The 19868-nt window shown below is 41.0% G+C and overlaps 1 protein-coding gene and 3 pseudogenes across 1 annotated transcript in view; 2 read left to right on the forward strand and 2 right to left on the reverse strand.

Moving 5' to 3' along the window:
* lyrm2 (LYR motif containing 2) overlaps positions 1 to 413 on the reverse strand; it is a 12243-nt gene extending 11830 nt beyond the window's left edge. The window contains exon 1 of the mRNA XM_086061203.1: positions 159 to 413. Coding sequence (XP_085917329.1) covers positions 159 to 203 — 45 coding nt within the window. The 5' untranslated portion in view covers positions 204 to 413. The remainder of the gene's footprint in view (positions 1 to 158) is intronic.
* Positions 414 to 2030: 1617 nt separating this feature from the next.
* LOC147158202 (uncharacterized) lies at positions 2031 to 11232 on the reverse strand (annotated as a pseudogene).
* Positions 11233 to 15702: 4470 nt separating this feature from the next.
* On the forward strand, positions 15703 to 17442 carry LOC147158203 (uncharacterized; annotated as a pseudogene).
* Positions 17443 to 17481: 39 nt separating this feature from the next.
* On the forward strand, positions 17482 to 18456 carry LOC147158204 (uncharacterized; annotated as a pseudogene).
* The last annotated feature ends 1412 nt before the right edge of the window (positions 18457 to 19868 follow it).

A 19868-nucleotide genomic window follows, 5' to 3' on the forward strand; every position in this document is an offset into this window, starting at 1 on the left:
ACGCGTCACATTACCTTCCACCTTCCTCGACTGCTTCATAACTGCAGTTTTGATTTCGTAATCTAAAATCGCGATTAAAATGATCAGTTTTGCTGTCAAATGTCGTTGAGTGTGCTGTGAATCACATTTAATATTGATTAAGCGCGTGCTGTGTTTACCTGTTTCAAAGAAAGTGCAGAAGCCGGTATTCTTGACGTTGACATCGCGCTCTTGAGACACAGGTTGTGTCCGAATGTGCGCACGACTCCCGAAATAGTGCACTACTAAGGGGTCACGCTATTTTGTAACTGCGGTGAAGCTAGCCACTTCTACTACTTACGTAGTCAAAACAGCCGCTCTTCATTTCAAGTTCGCCCTTTCAGTTCGCCCAGTCAAGGCCCGATCTGTGACCCCTGCATGATCTGCAATGCTCATGCGCAGAAGGTCGGCCATCTTGGATCACTAAATACGGCAACTACATAGGTCAAAACACGTTCACACACGCAAAATGAACATTGTGAAAGGTACAAGACAAGTGCACATTTGTTATGTTTTTACATTTTAATCAACGCAGTTCTGTACTCAAGCATTTCTTGTACATTAGAAAATATTTCGACACATACTGTAATGATAGTTTTTCTGTGAGAGTGGGTGTGGTTTATTTGTATTGTCTGTTTAGAACAATGTGAGGCCAATATCATAGTGTAACAAGTTGTTTGCAAATGTGTGTTTTTTTTAAACTTGCAATTGACTTAAATTTGTTTTGTGAATTATTACTTTTAGTTTTGTATTTATTTTAGTTTTACATGCTGAAGTGTTTTGTGTACTGCGCATGTCATGAGCGCAGAGGAGAGAGTTGTGTAACCGAGCGAGCCTCGTTCGAGAAGAGAGTTAAATAGAAGAGAGACGTGCTTGAATCCTGTCCTGCAATGTCTGGTTAATTTAGCAGGAAGACGCCAGAAAACATCATAAACTCAAAACTATCTGTTATTTAAAAATACCCGCCTTTTACCCAGCCTCCGTAAACGACAACAACATCGGGTTACAATAGCATAGGAGTTAAGACTGGGTGGGGGTAATTTAAAACCAGTTGTTGTTTTTTTCTTGTTTCATTTTCCACACATCCTATGAAAAAAAATAATACATTTGTTACTCCTAGCACCTTATTTACAACAACATAATTTTACTAAAGTTATTATTTAATAATGGTGTTATTAAATCCTGCTATTAAACCCACCACTTCTAGACTAAAAACGCTAGGGCATATATACTAAGTGAGTAAGTGTTAAGCTGTGTTCTTCAAGCTGTTTTGTGTGTGATGTTTAAATATCTTATTTTGAAATCTTTGCTTTTAATTTGGAAGGCCGCTCTGTACTTCTGTTTCACATCTCCGTTGGTCATTCAGCTCATGCATTTATTTTGTTTGTGCAAAACAATGTTAACTTATTGATGTCCGTTCAAAACAATCTATCTCAACATAAAAATATTTTAAACAGTCACTCACATCTCACGGGGAAACCAACATGGCATTGCCAAAAACATATCATCTTGATGGGACTCGGGAGATTCTTCTTTTCCAGACTCCTATTCAAGTGGATTATAACTAGAGGTGTCAGTCAACTAAAAGTTTTAATCGTAGTTAATCGCATGACTTCAATAATTATTTCACGATTAATCGCAAATTAATCGCACATTTTATATCTCAATTTATACCTCAATTTATAATAAATTGTACAATATTTTTTTCTAATTTTTCATACTTTTGTTAACATAAAACTGGGAAGAAATGTTAATCTAAGAGTAATATGGTTGCATTTTTAATCATTGATACAGTAATTTCATAACAATTCATAAACAAATAAAAAATAAAAAGATGTACTGTACTGTAAAAAAAAAAAAACGGGTGTGACATTGATTTGTGTTTCTTTCGCTACATACATGGCATAATTGTGTTTGTAAGACGATGGTGACAGCTCAGTGCATTTTACTTTACATATAAAGAGCTGACTAAATTTTAACATGAAGTAACTTGAGAAATTTAGAGCGTCACTTTAGAAAGAGTGATAGGACGCTAACGCCGGCGGAAACTGCAACGACACACGGTTTTCAAAATAAAAGACCTGTTATTGACAAGCAGTTTAAAAGAGTTTATTGATAAGCAGTTTAAAAGATGCATATATGAGTTGGTATTGAGATAGCTGATAGCCCATACACACCCGTGCAAGCCGTTGAAGCCACAGTTTTACTGTATAAAATATACGCACAGATTAGACATATACTGCTCGTAGGCTCTTAATATAGGGCTGGGAGGCGGGGGAGAATGGGTGGTTGGTGGGGTGTTAAGTACAGTATTTGTTTTAGCAAGTGGACGGTATGTGCTGCTTTGAAGATCCCTTTTTTCTTTTATCATTCAGTTCTCCTTAGACCCCAATATTAGATTTGGCAGAGGCATGTTTTGTTGAATTACAGTTAAAAAAAAATAATTAAAAAACATACAAGATTCCTCTTGTAAACATCATTAAGCATATAAATAATACATGTATTTAAGGCAAGTTGCAAAATGTCTGAAGTCCACTTGTTTATGTTTAACAAATTTAAAACACTCGTAAATCATGCAGTTTCTACTAAGTACTGTCTCAAATGTTCTCGAATTTCGATACTGTAAATGTATAGCATACGATCGTATGCCAAGAAACGTTTCTTGGGAGTGGTAATATGGTGGCCTCGCGGCTTCAAAAGTCTTGGCCTATCAGCTATCCAGTTATATACTGATCAGTGGCTATAATGTTGATTTGTGCAACATTGAAAAAAGACAGGTTGAAATGGGGTGAGGCGGGAGGGGTGACCAGCTAACATGGAGCTATGATCAACCTGCTCCCAGTTTTAATGCACCACACACACACGCTTGTATATACACTGGGTGGGGTCACATCCACGGTGTAGGGGTAGAGTTCGCCAGTCGGCGAGCTGGCGAACTCAGTAACAGGGTTAGCTTTCACTAAGTACGCTGGCGTGACGACCGGGGCCTTTCCCCGCTGGGCCTGGGGTTTGGGGGTGCCGCCCATCTCCCAGTGCTCCCATCTCCCCTTCCGCCTCAGCACGCGGCTGGAGGTGGGTTGGGCGTGGGTGCCCTCGCCGCTGCGCTGTCCGGCCCCTCTCCGGCACCGATATCTGGGGTGGGGGGGTGTCTGGGGACGGCTGGGGCTGGGTTGTGGTGGGGGGCGGGGGTGGGTCGTGGGAGGAGCGGGGGCTGTGGGCCGGGGCCTGGCGGGCCTGCCGTGCCTAGTTCTGCTGCGTTGGGCTTACAACACATAATTTAAAATGAATTAACATTACCATAATTCAACACATTTTTTAAATGACATATATATCCCAACTATAGCAAATTTCCTTAAAATTGAATGAAATTAATAGCAATTATATTTTTTCAAAATTTTTCTCATAAAATACATTTTGCATAGAGCACACAATAAAATGAATAAAAAAAAAAAGATAAATAAGATTAAACAAATAATCCAGTGGCCAGGGAAAAAATATGTGGTTGTACAACTTATTTTTAAGGAAGACAGTAAAGTGCAAAGAATTCAATTAAATACAATAGTGTTTCAAAGTAATTTAGTAATATCTACTATGTTAAGAATTCCTCAAGCTGTTTAGCGTGTGATGCTTAATTATATTTTGTTTTGAAATTAGGGGTGTCAACATTAGTCTGTTAATTTTTAGTTAATTTAAAGTACTTTTAACGCCACAATTTTTTTTAACGCACGATTAATGACCGCGCCTTACTTGGAAGCATGTACTGGGGAATTTCAGTCTCAACGCAGCAGACACGTCTGCGTTAAACTTTAGCAGTAATACATTTCATAATAATAATAAGAGATAATGGGTGAATGGAAATGTAATAATAATGCATATATTTGTGGAGACTGGGGTTAAGTTGCATTTTACAAAAATGTGCAGAATTTCACAAGTTACTTCATGTCAAAGATTAGATAGCTCTTAATATGAAAAGAAAAATGCACTGAGCTGTCGCCAACGTCTTACAAATGCAATTATGCCATCTAGTGGCAGAGGTATGACCAACACAAATCAATATCACACTAGTTTTTTTTTTTTTTTACAGTACAGTACATCGTTTTAATTTTAACTAAATTTTATGAATTATTATGAAATTCCTGTATCAATGACTAAAAGATGCAGCCATATTTCTATTAGTTTAACATTTTGTTTCCACTTATGTTAACAAAAGTATGAAAACTTCGAAAAAAGATTGAACATTTAGAACATATGTAAAATTTCTGATTAATCATGAGTTAACTATTGAAGTAATACGATTAATTACGGTTAAGACTTTAAATCGCCTGACACCCCTATTTGAAATCTATACTTTTAATTTGGAAGGCTTCTCTATATTTCCATTTCCTGTTTCACGTTCTCCATTTGTCATTCATCTCATAGCAGTGCAGTAGTCAATGACGATATACTATATAATATACAAAGATATGTCTGCACTTCAGAGCTACTTAAATTGTTGAGTACAACTGAAGACTTATGTGCTCTCTTACAGGAGGGCACCTGTAGCGGTCAATAAATGCAAAATAACCATTTCAGCATTTAGTTCCTGTAGTGTTGTCCACATTAACTTAAATGGCACGTTCTATTTTTTTGCACCACAGCTCCTATGACGTTAACAAGGCAATTAAGCACAGCGGCAAATGTAAACGAGACAATTAAACATTGCGAAGTTACTTAAGCTACAAACATATATAACACACATTGAACCACAGATATAGTTAATATTACTCACAACAAGAGTACTTACTTATTTTTAGTAACGCATGCCGAAAGTAATTAAATGAACAAGTGTTACCTCATAAGGAGACACACAGGAAACGAATGAGACGGAACATCAACTTCGTTCCTCTGACAGTTCCTGACTGAAAAATGGCCACAAGAATGTGGGCCGATACCAGTATCGATACCCGTCGCGAGTACTGATACCATGAAATGTGCCTGGTATCGGTACTCGCCCATCCTTAATTAATATATAAGGGTATCTGCTAATAGAACTTATTTGCGAATCATGGAAAGCTTTACCGGAAGTTTATCTATATTGTAATCTCAACTTTAAGTTGCGCTGTGCAGTTTAAAGCAGAACAAAGTCAGCATTTGGCTTTTGTTGATTATAGCAGCACCTTTGGACAAAAGCGGTATTGTTTTCCCTTGAATTTCCCTTGAAAGAACCACATTTTCCATGAGGCCAAGCGCATATCGTGAAATCCCGGCGCCCGCAGTTGGGTTGTATTACATTGTTTCCGGTGGCTATTTTCTTTAATTTTTCTTTATACAGCACTGTAACGTTTCTCAAGTATGTTAACAGCAGACGGTGGTTGTGATCTTACCTTCCTTATTGTACACACAAAGGGCTGCGCTCCCCCCACCCCCGCGAATGCATTCACAAGCATTTGTAAACAAGAAAGAAATGGGTTTTGTTTTTCCATAGAAAGTTAGAGAACATTCGGCTAATATATCCTCACAGGTTTTTCTGTCCACATCAAGAGAAATGGCTGCATATAGGTCAGTTAAGAAAGACCTTCTGCTTTTGCGAACAATACTCTACCTCTTAAAGGTGTAATCAAGGATCTTTTGTCGCAGCGTCTTCTGGGTGAATCATCTTAATGATTGGTTCTCTATCCGGTCAATCAATCTGCCGTAACGTAATTAATACTCGTTCCTAGCTGCGCATGCGCACTTCGAGTGTTTGTAGCATGTAGCCGCTGAGCTTCGGATTCAGCCATTCATCATTGTAGCTCCACCGATCTCGCCGCATACTTTAAAAATGGCTGAGAACCGCAAGAGGACATCCGTCTATGAAGTGAGGCTGGCTGCAGACTGATAAAGATGACCTTGCACGTTCCCAGTGGGATTTAGTTTAAAAAATCTAGTAAAGTTTCTAGTTAGACTCCTTGTAAAAGTGACTAAATATTTCTGAGTGCATCAACCTTTACTAGTCCTTTTCAAGTAAATCTTCTTTTCCTTTCGTCTTTTCCCTTCAGGGGTCGCCACAGCGAATTAGTTGCCTCCATTTAACCCTGACCTCTGCATCCTCTGCTCTCACACCAACTACTTTCATGTCCTCTTTAACTACATTAATAAACCTCCTCTTTGGTCTTCCTCTAGACCTGGCATTTGGAAACTCAGCATCCTTCTGCCAATATACTCACTATCTCTCCTCTGGACATGTCCAAACCATCTCAGTCTGGCCTCTCTGACTTTATCTCCAAAGCCTCTAACATGTGCTGTCCCTCTGATGTACTCATTCCTGATTCTATCCATCCTGGTCACTCCTAAAGAAAACCTCAGCATCTTCATCTCTGCCACCTCCTGCTCTGCTCCTGTCTTTTACTCAGCGGCACTGTCTCCAGACCAAACAACATTGCTGGTCTCACCACAGTTTTAGAAACACCTTTCCTTTCATTTGAGCTGAAACTCTTTTATCACACCTGCCACTTTTCTCTTCTCCATACAACCTCACTCTTCCACTTGGGTCCCGCCCATTCACACACAGATACTCCGTCTTGTTACAGCTAACCTTCATTCCCCTCCTTTCCAGGGCAAACCTCCACGCCTCTAGCTTCTCTTCCACCTGTTCCTTGCTCTCACCACAGATCACAATTTCATCAGCGAACGTCATAGTCCATGGAGATTCCTGTCTAACCTCGTCTGTCATCCTGTCCATTACCATAGGAAAAGGGGCTCTGAGCTGATCCCTGATGTAGTCCCACTTCAACTTCGAACTCCTCTGTCACACCTACAGCACACCTCACCACTGTCTTACAATTCTCATACATGTCCTGCACCACTTGAACATACTTCTCTGCCACTCCAGACTTCCTCATACAAACCACAGTTCCTCTCTGGGCACCCTGTCATAAGCTTTCTTCAGATCTCCAAAGACACAATGCAGCTCCTTCTGACATTCTCTGTACTCCTCTATCAACATCCTCAAAGCAAATACTGCATCTGTGGTACTCTTTTTTTTTTTGTTGGCATAAAACCATACTGCTGCTCACAAATGTTCACCTCTGCCATCAGTCTAGCTTCAACTACTCTTTCCCATAGCTTTATTGTGTGGCTCATCAGCTTTATTCCTTTGTATTTGCCACAACTCTGCATTTCTCCCTTGTTCTTAAAAATGGGCACCAGCACACTTCTCCTCCATTCCTCAGGCATCTTCTCACTATCTAAGATCATGTTGAACAACCCAGTCAGAAATTCTACTGTTACCTCTCCTAGACACTTCCATACCTCCACAGGTATATCATCAGGACCAAGTGCCTTTCCACTCATCCTCTTCATTGCCCTTTTCAAGTCATCCTTACTAATCTTTGCTACTTCCTGGTCCACAACAATCACCTCTTCTATTCTTTGTTCTCTCTTGTTTTCCTCATTGACCAACTCTTCAAAGTACTCTTTCCATCTTCCCATCACACTACTGGCATCTGCCAACACACTTCCATCCCTAACCTTTATTACCCTAACCTGCTTCACATCCTTCCCATCTCTGTCTCTTTGCCTTGCCAACCTGTATAGATTAGTCTCTCCCTCCTTACTGTTCAACCTAGCATACAAGTCCTCGTAAGCCCCTTGTTTGGCCTTTGCCATTTCTACTTTCACCTTACGCTGCATTTCCCTGTACTCCTGTCTACTTTCTTCAGTTTCTACAGTTGTTCAGTGTCCCACTTCTTCTTAGCTAACCTCTTTCTCTGGATATACTTCAGCACCTCCTCATTCCACCACCAAGTCTCCTTATCTCTTTTCCTTCCAGATGACATACAAAGGACTGTCCTACCTGTCTCCCTGATCACATTTGCTGTAGTTGTCCAGTCATCTGGAAGCACCTCCTGACCATCCAGAGCCTGTCTCAACTCCTTCCTAAAAGTCATACAACACTTTCTTTTTCAGCTTCCACCATTTCGTTCTCTGCTCTGCCTTTGCCTTCTTTTTCTTCCTTACCACCAGAGACACACTACTATCCTATGCTGTCTGGCTACACTCTAGTCTACCACTATACAGTCGCTGATCTTCTTCAGAATACACAGTCTACACATGATGTAGTCTACCTCTGTACTCCTACCTCCACTCTTGTAGGTCACCCTATGTTCCTGCCTCTTCTGGAAGAAAGTTTTCACGACAGCCATTTCCATTCTATTTGCAAAGTCAACCACCATCTGTCCTTCTGCGTTCCTCTCCTGTATACCAAACTTGCCCATCACCTCTGTTTTCTGCACCAACATGTCCATTGAAGTCTGCACCAATGACAATTCTCTCACTTCTAGGGATGCTTTGCATTATTACATCAAGGTCCAACCAAAAGTTCTCCTTCTCCTCCAGCTCACATCCTACCTTTGGCGCATACCCACTAACAACATTGACCATCACACCTTCGATTCCTAGCTTTAGGCTCATCACTCTATCTGACACTCTTTTGACCTCCAGAACGTTCTTAACAAACTCCTTCTTCACGATAACTCCTACTAGTTCTCTTCCTAACTACACCATGATAGAATAACTTGAACCCTGCTCTTAACTTCTAGCTTTGCTCCCTTTCCAACTGGTCTCCTGAACACACAGTATGTCCACCTTCCTCCTCTTCATCATGTCAACCAGCTCTCTACCTTTTCCTGTCATAGTTCCAACATTCAAAGTCCCTACTCTCAGTCCTAGACTCTTGGTCTTTCTCTTCTCTTTCTTCCTACAAACACACCTTCCTCTTCTCCTTCTTCGACCAACAGTAGTCCAGTTTCCACCGGCACCCTGTAGGTCAACAGCACCAATGGCGGCCCTTGTTAACCCGGGCCTCGACCGATCCGGTATGGAAGTCATATATTTGATTTGCATGTTTGATTTGGCCAAACTTTTACGTCGGATGCCCTTCCTGACACAACCCTCTGTATTTATCCGGGCTTCGGACCGGCACAAGAAAACACTGGCTTGTGCCCCCTTGCATTAGGGTCAAATTTAACATAATTTTATAAATATAGGTGAAATGAATCACTGTGGTAACTTGAAAGCCAGAAATAAAATTACTACCATCAAAATAGTTTGGCCAATAGGTGGCCAAGTCCAGTCCTCGAGAGCCCCTATCCAGCTTGTTTTCCATGTCTCCCTAATCCATCACAGCTGGATCCAATTATCAGATCATCACCGGCACACTTTCAAGTAAATCACTAAATTTTTACAGTGTAGGCGTTTCCCCTGGACGAGTGGTAAAATGGTCTTCCGCATGCGCATTTTTTAAAAACGGATGTTTGGCTTCTACTTTGAGAAGATTCTTGAATACACCTTTAAACTTAAATCTCTTTGTAACTACTGATTTAATTTGGTGTGTGTCTTTTTAATAATAGTGGTAACATTTGTGATTATTCTTTTTTGGGGGATTTTTACATATAGTCACGCCTAAATAGGTTACTTCATTATGTATAGACAGATACTATGATCATTACAATTTTTGACAGAGAATAATTGACATTAGTTTAAGTTCAAATTTAATCCAAAATCTTTAGAGAAACTGTCTATTAATTGTAAGGTGATTGGAACCTGATTTGCATTTTTAAGAAAAACTGTGGTGTCATCTGCCAATTGACCCTACTGTGGCACGCCCCTCCCCGCCCACTAAATGCAATGAGAAGCCCCCCTCCGACATTTATCGGTCAAGATGAGCTGAAGTGCATACACAATCATGGCAAAGTTGTCAGATCTTCCTTGTGATTTCTCTGTCAGGTATTTTCAGAAATTATTTGGAGTAAATTATTACACTTACAATAAACAATTTTGCCAGTTTGGTTCTGTGAAGTGTCGCTGTACTAAATCAAATCTCACCTGTCACCTGAGAAGAAAACAAACTTCAAAAATGAGGTCATAGTTTGATTGGAGATGAATTTTAATTAAAAAAAAAAAAGCTTCTGAGTGTAAGTTATGAAATGTTACTATGAGTAACAGACTTGCACCAGTTGCTATTTGTATCACATTTCATGGCATACAGTTGAACGAATATTGCCCGTCACCCTCAATTTTTTTATTTTATGTGCCTTTTTAAACATTTCCCCCTGGGGAATGTGTGTGCGTGTCTTAACTATGTGTTTTTAGTTCAAAAGGACTCTTTGAGTTTCCCTCCAGCAGGGACTAGACTTCGTTTTATAACCCCCAGGAAACGCATACTACAGCTCCGACAGACCTGAAATCCTGTCTGATAAGCAGTCCTCAGACCATCTTTTATGGTCTGACCTATCCACAGGAATTAGACATGTGTTTGTTTGTTTTTGGGAAACAATGCCCTGTGAAAGGTGTATGGTACAACAGTGCCCTCCAACGGTCACTATCGATTATCCTCAAGAATCCTGCCGCTCCTAATTAATCTGAAGTCTACATAATTCAGGACATACATGGACTCTATGTACTTGACTGACATCAAATAACTCCTGTTGTTTATCTTTGTATACAACCTGTATGTCTATCTCAAATGAATGATGTGTGTAATTTCTGTAGCCACCTAAGTTTAGCGGATTCAATAACTTTATGATCGCGGTAATGTTTGAAATGTGTTCAGAATGATAAATGAAGCATCTGGCTTGTAAATTCTGATCCAAAATGATCAAATACTATCCCAAAAGCTTGGTCTCAGTCGACCAAGTCTGCTTTATGCGCAAGGAGGGGACGTGACTCCGGCCCCCCTGCTGACACAGCTTTAAAACCAAGCGCGCAAAGGAACTTCTCTCTCTTTTCCTGGCACTGTTTTTCCTCTCACTCTTTTCCTGAACTCTCTTCCCCATTAAACTGCTTAAGGGCTCTCCCGTTCCTGCAACTCCTCCGCCCTCTCTCCACCTCACGTCTGGCCCCATGAACTTTTCCTGATCATCACGAGAAACGTGGTCGCTGAGGGTGACCACACGGCTTCTTCCTTTGAGCCCCAGACTTGAGTCACAACGCGCGTCCCCAAAACGCGCATCAAGCAAGGACTCGCAAACACACTGCGCATCCCCAAAACGCGCATGTCTGTTCCAGCCGTGAGTCCAAGGCGCTCCCACAGCGCTCACACAAGGACCTGCAGACCTCCAGGCCGCGCGTGCATCACCGACCAGCAGCCAGAGACTCCCGGGCAGCATTCCAGCTGGACGTGCGCCAGCCAAGGACCGTCTGCTGCCTCCACGCCGCGCTGGCACCTGACCAGCAGCCGGAGACCTGCTGCAGCATTTCAGCATTCAACCGAGGATCGACGCTCGAGTCTCTCTCTCTCCCGTGCGACTGAACAAGTTCGTGAGTTGCGCCTCCATTGCAATCTGATGATCATATACTACTGGTGCAACGGTTTTATTCAAACATAAAAGAATTGACAGGTCAAACGCTTCCATCTTTATCCCCCATCTACCTTTTTCATCTACCTTCTTTTATCTTAGTTAGTTAGGTTGCAAGTTTTCTTTTTATCTTTGATTCACATTTTTATTCCGTTTCATTAATAGGTTAGGCTGTGACTGATATATGTGTGTTTACTAAATAAATTTGTTGTCTAGAAATTCCATTTCTGCCGAATCATTTGTGTTTACTGAGTGGATTAGTAATTCTCGTATAAAAGCAAAGAACTCCATGATTAACTAAAGTTGCAACTTCAGATTATGAATACTTGATAATAGGATTTTTATCGTTTATTTTGCTCCTACAAACAAACAAAGTCAACGTGGTGCCCCCGAGGTTGCTGAGGAAATTACAATTCCCCTCAGTACCGTCTAAATTTCTCATAAGCCATTACGGCAACCCAAATAATCGCTACACAGGCATAATGTGATATCTTGGAGAGGTACTCGGGGCCAAATCCACTAAGAATGCACTGCATCCGCTGACATCGCCATAAATTGCTTTTCATTTGCATGCGCAATTTGCTCCTTCTCAACATCCTATTCACCAAGGTTATAGCTCTAATCATATACTGGCGCAAACACACTCACAGAGTTTGACAGTTGAGTGCAGTTTGCACCTGATTTACCACAAATGGCAATACTGGATTTTCACCAAGAACACCATGGCAAAATAATAGAGAGAGAGAAAGAGAGAAAGAGGAAATGATCAGACAGGAGCTTGGACCGAGGACTGTCAGTTTCTGGACATAAGTGTTTTCCTCATTAAGCGCCAATAAACTGTAGTGAGCGCCGTGAAGAGGAATATGACTACATCAATAATTCAATGTGGGCCAATAACGACCAATCATGGTTCAGCTTGCCAACGTCAAAAGGCCAAACCCAGAAAACAGGCAAGCCGTAATTGGTCGTTACGTCTTTCCTGAGCACACAGGATGCTATCTTCAGTCAAAGGGATTCAATTGTACATGAAAAATAATGAAGTTATCACATTAATTTTAGACAAAATTTTACTGTTGGAAATGGCCAAATGAGTTAAGTACCCCTTACCCTAAAATGTAAAATGAGCCAAAATTTGGTAGTCTGATATCCAAGTGATTTCTGATTTCTTTTTTAAATTATTTTTTTTACTTGCGACCACTCAAAATCTTCAGTGGCATCATACCTATCCATACATATATAGTTTTTATTTATTTATTTGTTTTTGATGACCTGGACAATAAAAGCAATATTGTCCTAAGAGCACAATTAGCTATCATCTGTGTAGACTTTCCAATTGTTTCAACCCGATTTTACATGAAATAAGAGGTGTAGGTTTATCAATTCAATGCATTGTTGTTGTTTTTTAATCAATTGTGTAGTCAAAACTTAATGAAAAAAAGAGTTTTTGGCCAATTCATGTAGGTGCAAAGGTAAGTGAACCCTAAACTGCATTGCTTAAAACAAGCTTTCAAGTAGGATCAGGTAGTACAAATTGGTAGCTAAACTAACTACTAACAAAATGTGCATCACTGACTGAAACAAAGACAAAACCACGTCACTTTAGTCTCACCCAGGTGAACCTATACAGGTCATGCTGAGAGGAAGAGAAATTTCAGGGGACCTCAGGAAGTGGGTAGTGACAGCACATCTGACTGAGGAAAGCTATTAAGTCATCTATAAAAAAATTGAGCTTGATCATTCCACTGTGAAGCAGATCATCTGCAACTAGAGAACACAAAAAATTACTACAATCCTGCCTAGAAGTTGACGACCTTCTTAAATATCAGCAAAAAACACAAGAAAAATGATAATTCAAGTAAAAAGCCAACTCGAACATCACATCAAGGGATTTACCTCTTTTGTTGCATCTGGGACACATGTGCATGCTATCTCAAATGAATGATGTGTGTAATTTCTGAAGCCATCTAAATTTAGCTAATTAGTCATCTTAGCGGATTCAATAACTTTATGATCGTGGTAATGTTTGAAATGTGTTTTGAATGATAAATGAAGCATCTGGCTTGTCAATTCTGATAAAAAATTATCAAATACTATCCCGCTATCATTGCAATCTGACCATATACTACTGGTGCAACGCTTTTATTCAAACATAAAAGAATTGACAGGTCAAACGCTTCCATCTTTATCCCCCACCTACCTTTTTTTATCTACCTTCTTCTTCTTCTTTTTTTTATCTTAATTAGGTTGCAAGTTTTCTTTTTATCTTTGATTCGCATTTTTATTCAGTTTCATTAATAGGTTAGGCTGTGACTGATATATGTGTTTACTAAATACATTTGTTGTCTAGAAATTAAATTTCTGCCGAATCATTTGTGTTTACTGAGTGGATTAGTAATTCTCTTATGAAAGCAAAGAACTCCAAGATTAACTAAAGTAGCAACTTCAGATTATGAATACTGTTGACAGTCTGCTGCTCAGATTTAATTATAACTGTTTGATTTTAGTTATAACTGTTTAGATTTAGTCATAACTGCTTTAATTTCATCAGCAAAGCTTGATGAGTGTAATAATGTGACGGAACGTTTGAAGATTCTTTCTTCCTTTTCCCACGTAATTAGCCATCTGTTTTGGGGGAGAAAATGTGTTAAAAAGGATTCCTTTGTAAAGTTGTATTTGCTGCAAAGGTGCCATTTTCGTCTGAGACCTACTATATTTCCACATCAATCGGCCATCTGTCAATGTGTATAGATTACTGTCTGTCTTGCGAGAGGGGCGGGGCTTAAGGGCAGCAAAGGAAGAAGGGGAAGGGGAGGGTATTTTTGGGGCCGCTATGCTGAAAGTATAAGAACGACTACAAGTGGGAGAGGGGACACACTGGCAAGGGGAACTTCAGCGTTTTGACTGTAATTTGTCTGTGTCCAGAAATTTCTGTAAAATAAATCCTTCGAAGGACCTGTTCACCGATGTCCAGTCTGTATTCAGAAAATCAACATTCTCAATATCCGGAATAGGACGAACACGCGGAAAACTTAAGGACCGTTTCCTAACAGATGGTGACTCCCGACGTTGGCTGCTGGTTGAAGGGTTTATCAACAGACAGAACTTCTGGCGCCAAATTAATTGTACGGTAAGAGGACACTAATCCTCGTAGTGAATTTCTGCCTGTTGTAAACTCTAAAACCTGTTTTCACGTCATCTGAATTGTGACTAAATTGTACATGAGATCTGAGTGAACAGGTATTAGTAAAGTATAAAATACAAGTTTGTTTCGGAATCTCAGAAACACGAAGTCCTTGGTTTTGGATTTTACTAAGACATTAAAATATACAAGGTGGTTTCGTTCTATTTTAAAATCCTCGAAACCTAAATCTTTGTATACGGAAGTAATGTTAGGATGAATTGTGCGCAACTGAGTGAAGAGAAATAAGAGACATAAGAGAATAAAGATTGAAGCAGTGGTTTTACTAAATTAAGGTTAGAATGTTTTTCTTTGGGAATAGTCAAGCATTCTTGTTATTAAATTAAGGTTAGAGTGTTTTTGTTTGGGAGTAGTCAAGCATTCTTGTTACTAAATTGAGGTTTGAATGTTTTTGTTTGGGAATAGTCAAGCATTCTTGTTACTAAATTAAGTTTTGAATGTTTTTGTTTGGGAATAGTCAAGCATTCTTGTTACTAAATTAAGGATCGAATGCTTTTGTTTGGGAATAAGTCAAGCATTTTTGAGATGAGAAGTTAAAAGCTTCGGCCACTGCTAAGAAATATTTATTTGAGTAAACCCCAAGGTAGTTTCGTTCCGTTATGGAATCTTAGAAATCATAAATCCTTGTTTTACTGAGGAATTCCATGTTTGTTTGTTATTGTTATTTTATTTTTGTGGGGGAATATTGAATAAATACAAGGCCTATTAAACTGTGGTACCACAACAAGACGTCAAAATAGAGAACAAAAATAAAATAAATTAATAAATAAAGACAAAATGAATGGAGGGACAGTGTTTGGTTCGATTTTCGGCAAATACCAAACCATTCTGAATGAGTGTGCTTGGTGAGTAAATCAGGAATACATGTGTGTGCGTGTATGTTGTTTTTGTGTGGTGAATTTGTGTCTAAGTGTGAAGAAGAGAACAGGGGGGGAGGAATGAGAGCTTGTTGTGAGGGGGGATGGGTTTCTTCATTGTCTCCAAAAGGGAGGGTAAGAAAGATAAGAAAGTTGTGGTAATGGCGCTGGGGACACGCCTTTCGAAAGAGGAGTGAAGAAAAGACAGTTGTTGGACAAAGAAGTACGGAGGACATATGGGTTGTCTCCAAGAGGGAGAAAAGTCAGAGTAAACTGTAGAAAAGTGGATCAGATGATGGTTAATGCTAGAATGATGGCTATGGGTAGTTCATTGAAACTTTCTAGGAAGAGTATGATAGAAGCAAGGAATGAGAAGGAGGCAAATTTGAATGTGTTTATGTCGCCAACTGCGCCGCCACCGTATGCTGAGCCGTCCACGGAAAATGTGTTTGAGCCCATTAACCCGTTTACTGATTCCCTATATGAAAATGCTATTCAGATGCTGCAAAATATCCAAACTCCCCTATTAACTGTGAATGGGGGAAGTCTCAATGTTGACTGGAATGGTGAAAGTTCTGACAGTAACCCTCGGCTGCGAGAATCTGTAGTGCAAGCCGCGGGTGACGGCTTGGCAGCTGGCATAACCGCCTCTGTGAGACAATTGGAGGAAACATTGGACAAAGTGTTGCATATGAATCATGGGCCGCAGGAGAAACTGACCCAAGCCAAAGCTTTCGGCTTGGAACTGACTAGACACTCTGAAGTGCCCCAGCTAATTTGCAGCAAATAGCGTACAATTCTTGCACGCTTTGAAAAAGCTGCAGACAATGAACTAACAGAACAAAACCGTATATTGAAGGTTGAACAAGATGAATTGTTTAGGCAACGAGAGCGGGAAATGACTAATAAAACTTCTAGTGCATTGGCGAATCAGGACACGCCCTGATTCTGCATTTGACCACACTCACGACATTAGCATGACCGGACATCTCTCAGACAGTACTCCCCAAAAACCAGTGACGCATTCTCAGACAATTTTTCAAGCCCCAATGCTGGCAAAAGTTGACCCCGCTACAGGAAATTCTGCCATGGTTTATAAACCTTACTTGCCCTCTGACTTGAGTGTGTTGTTGCAGAAACTTCCCCCAATGCAGGTGGGGGGTGAAAATTGGTTGAGATCTGTTCAAAGGGCGGCTACAGGACAGATTTTAACCGCGGGGGATGTGTGCGCGCTCTTGACGCAGGCGTGCCCTCTTTCTCAACTAGAAGTGTTGATGAATAATTCAGGGTTGTCCACTTTAATGGATGGTGAGGCTCTCTCACGTGATAATTACCTGACACTGTTTTCAGCACTTGGCTCAGTTTCCAATTCCTGAGGTTGTCATTTCAGACTTGATGTTCGCTCCAAAAGCTGACGAGGAGGCTGCGGCATTCATTGACCGTGCCCTTGTAGAATATTCTTTGAAAACTGGACACTTGCCGACTGACTCTGCACTATATTCGCAAGTTTTTAGAGCAGCGGTGCTGAAAGGTGTCCCTAAGTCTGTTGTGCAGGCCATGGAAGTGAATCCTGATCTTCCTGGTGCAGACCACACCAGATGGCTATCTCATCTGAAACACCACCTGAGGAGGTATGCTAAGGATATAGAGTCAAAAACTGAAAAACATAGGAATACTGAATTACAATTAGCAATTATGCAATTACAAACTTTGAAGAAAAAAAGAGGAAAATATTGCTCCCCTGGCTTCTACTGTTGACTCATCACCTACTGTTAAGTCTGAGTGTATTATGTATAAGTCCGGTCCATTCATGGGCCGAAACCAGTGCTACAACTGTGGCCGCGCTGGACACTGGGCTTGTGACTGTCGTCAACGCCCACAAGGCTGGAGAGGCAGAGGAGGTAGGTGTCAACAAGGAGGGCGCGGCTACAACCAGCCGAGGGGACGTGAGTCACAGAACGCGCCACCCCACCTGGCTCCACCCCAGCAGCAGTATCCGCCTGTGCCAAACCAGCAGTTCCTGCCGCCACCTGGTGGACAGTTTCTGCAATGATGGGGCCCTGAATTCACATGCCAAGGTCTGCAGGAACCTATGATTGAACTGACGGTAGGAGGAACTTCTTTACCATTTATGGTCGACACTGGAGCTCGTCACTCTACCATTATGACATTGCCACCTGAAAGTTCCCTCACCGCCGAAGGTATTTAATTGGTTGGATTCAAGGGAGAAGAAACTATCCTGCATATAACAACTCCTATACACACCCAGTGTTTCACACAAACTTTGCTGCACTCCTTTGTGTTCGCACCGAACTGTCCAGTGAATCTTTTGGGAAGAGATCTTCTCATAAGAACTGCTCCATTGATCCAGTGTAGCCCGGACGGGCTCACTCTTCAGTTTCCAGATGGACATACTTATTACTGCGCTGGTGACTCCACCTCCAATGTCTCCGCCCAATTTCCAGTGGTGCCTCAACACGCCATGACCTGCACCACTGCTGACATCTACTGGGCAAAGATTGACACCGATTCCTCCGGCTGGAGGGATGCTGAAACTTTTTGGACACTTTGGTCGTCTTGGGTTCGTAATCTCAGGTCATATGATATGGTATCTGACTGTATGCATTGCACTCTTTTCTATGACAGATGTGGTGATGAGATGTACAGTGAAGTGTTCCGACCAATTGATGACAACGCCTGGGAGTTGCGTGTGGGTGATCTGTTTGCAGGCAAACCCGGTGTGGCTTATTCAGTTGCTCTGACTGAAGAACAGTCACAATGGTATAGGATGGCAAATCCACCTGATCCATCTATGCCTCCGTGCCATCCTTATGTTTCACTGATGGTGTCATCCCAGCACACGGCGAAAGATTTGGGTCCATTTGTCCTGGCCTGCACAAAATCAACTGATTGCCAACCCTCTTTACATACAGACTTGCTGTATTTCAAATCTCTTGATGCCTATTGGATTAAATCTGATTTATTTGTATCTATGTCTGTTTTAGAACATCAACTTTGTGGTCTACTGACCCAACTGATGTGGGCCTATGTAATGTTACTCCAGTAACTTTTAAAATGAAACCCGACTTCATTTGGGTACCACAGTACCCCATGAAGGATGAAGGACGAATTAGCATCTTAGTAACAATTGAAGGTTTGCTAAAAGGGGGGGTTCTTTGCAAAATTGATAGGTCTAACTACAATACTCCTATTCTCCCAGTAGAAAAGAAAAATACTAGTAAATTTCAAATGGTACATGATCTAAGAGCTATTAATGCTGTAGTTATGACCCCTACACTGCCGGTGCCCAATCCTCACTCGACTCTGTCACAGACCACTCCATTACACACTCATTTTACCTGCATTGATCTTGCTAATGCATTATTTTGTATCCCTCTTGACCTGTCTATGCAGAAGAATTTTGCATTTACGTGGAATAATGAGTGTTACTCCTACACCCGGCTTCCTCAAGGTTTTGTCTTGTCTCCTGGACTTTTCAATGCTTACCTTCGACAGTTGCTGTCACCTCTCCAACTTCCTCCAGATGTTCTTTTGGTGCAGTATGTGGACGATCTACTCCTAGCTGCACCATCCGAGGCGTCCTGCCTTCAAGCTTCACAGCTCCTTTTGAGCCATCTGGCTTCGGTAGGTTTGAAGTGCTCCAAAGGCAAACTCCAAATTGCCTGACCTCAGGTTTCTTTCTCGGGTCGTCTTGTCTCGAGACATGGAACAGGTATGTCTCCGTCACACAAAGATGACATCTTGCACCATCCCAAACCGACAAATGTCAAACAAATGTTGGCTTTTCTGGGTCTTTGCAACTACTCCAGACATCATGTTCCGGATTTTGCAGAACTGACTCATTCTCTCAGACAATTAGTTAATGAAAAAGGAATGAGAAACCTATCACATATTCTTTTTTGGACTCCAGCTGCTGAAAACTCTTTTGTTCTGCTTAAACAGTTCTTGTCATCAGCTGCGGCTCTTGTCATCAGCTGCGGCTCTTGTCATCCCTGACTACAACAAAATTTTATTTCTGGATGTTTCTGAAAAAAAACAGCAGTGTTTCTGCTGTTCTTTATCAGAAAGGGGAAAATGGTAAAAGACATGTTTGCCTTTATGCATCAACGCCTCTTGAAAAATATGAACAACGTCATCCTCTTTGTGCAGCTTTTGCTTCAACATTAGCTCGCCTGATTCAGAAAACATCTCATATTGTGTTACATCACCCGCTGACAGTACGTACATCACACAGTACAGTGCAGTACGTAACCAGCCAAGCATTTACTATGACAGGGGGACGACAGAGAAATATTGAATTAGTCCTGACACAACCCCACATTTTGTTTATACATGAAGGAATTAACATGGCAGAAGGCCTGTTGGAGGGACAACCCCATTGCTGCACTCAGCGAATTTTGGAAGAAAACTCACTGAGAAATGACCTTTACGACACACCACTGGACGACCCAGACTTGA

This window comes from Leptonotus elevatus, chromosome 18 (genome assembly GCF_054856555.1).
Source record: "Leptonotus elevatus isolate MCC_2025b chromosome 18, RoL_Lele_1.0, whole genome shotgun sequence".
NCBI lineage: Eukaryota > Metazoa > Chordata > Actinopteri > Syngnathiformes > Syngnathidae > Leptonotus > Leptonotus elevatus.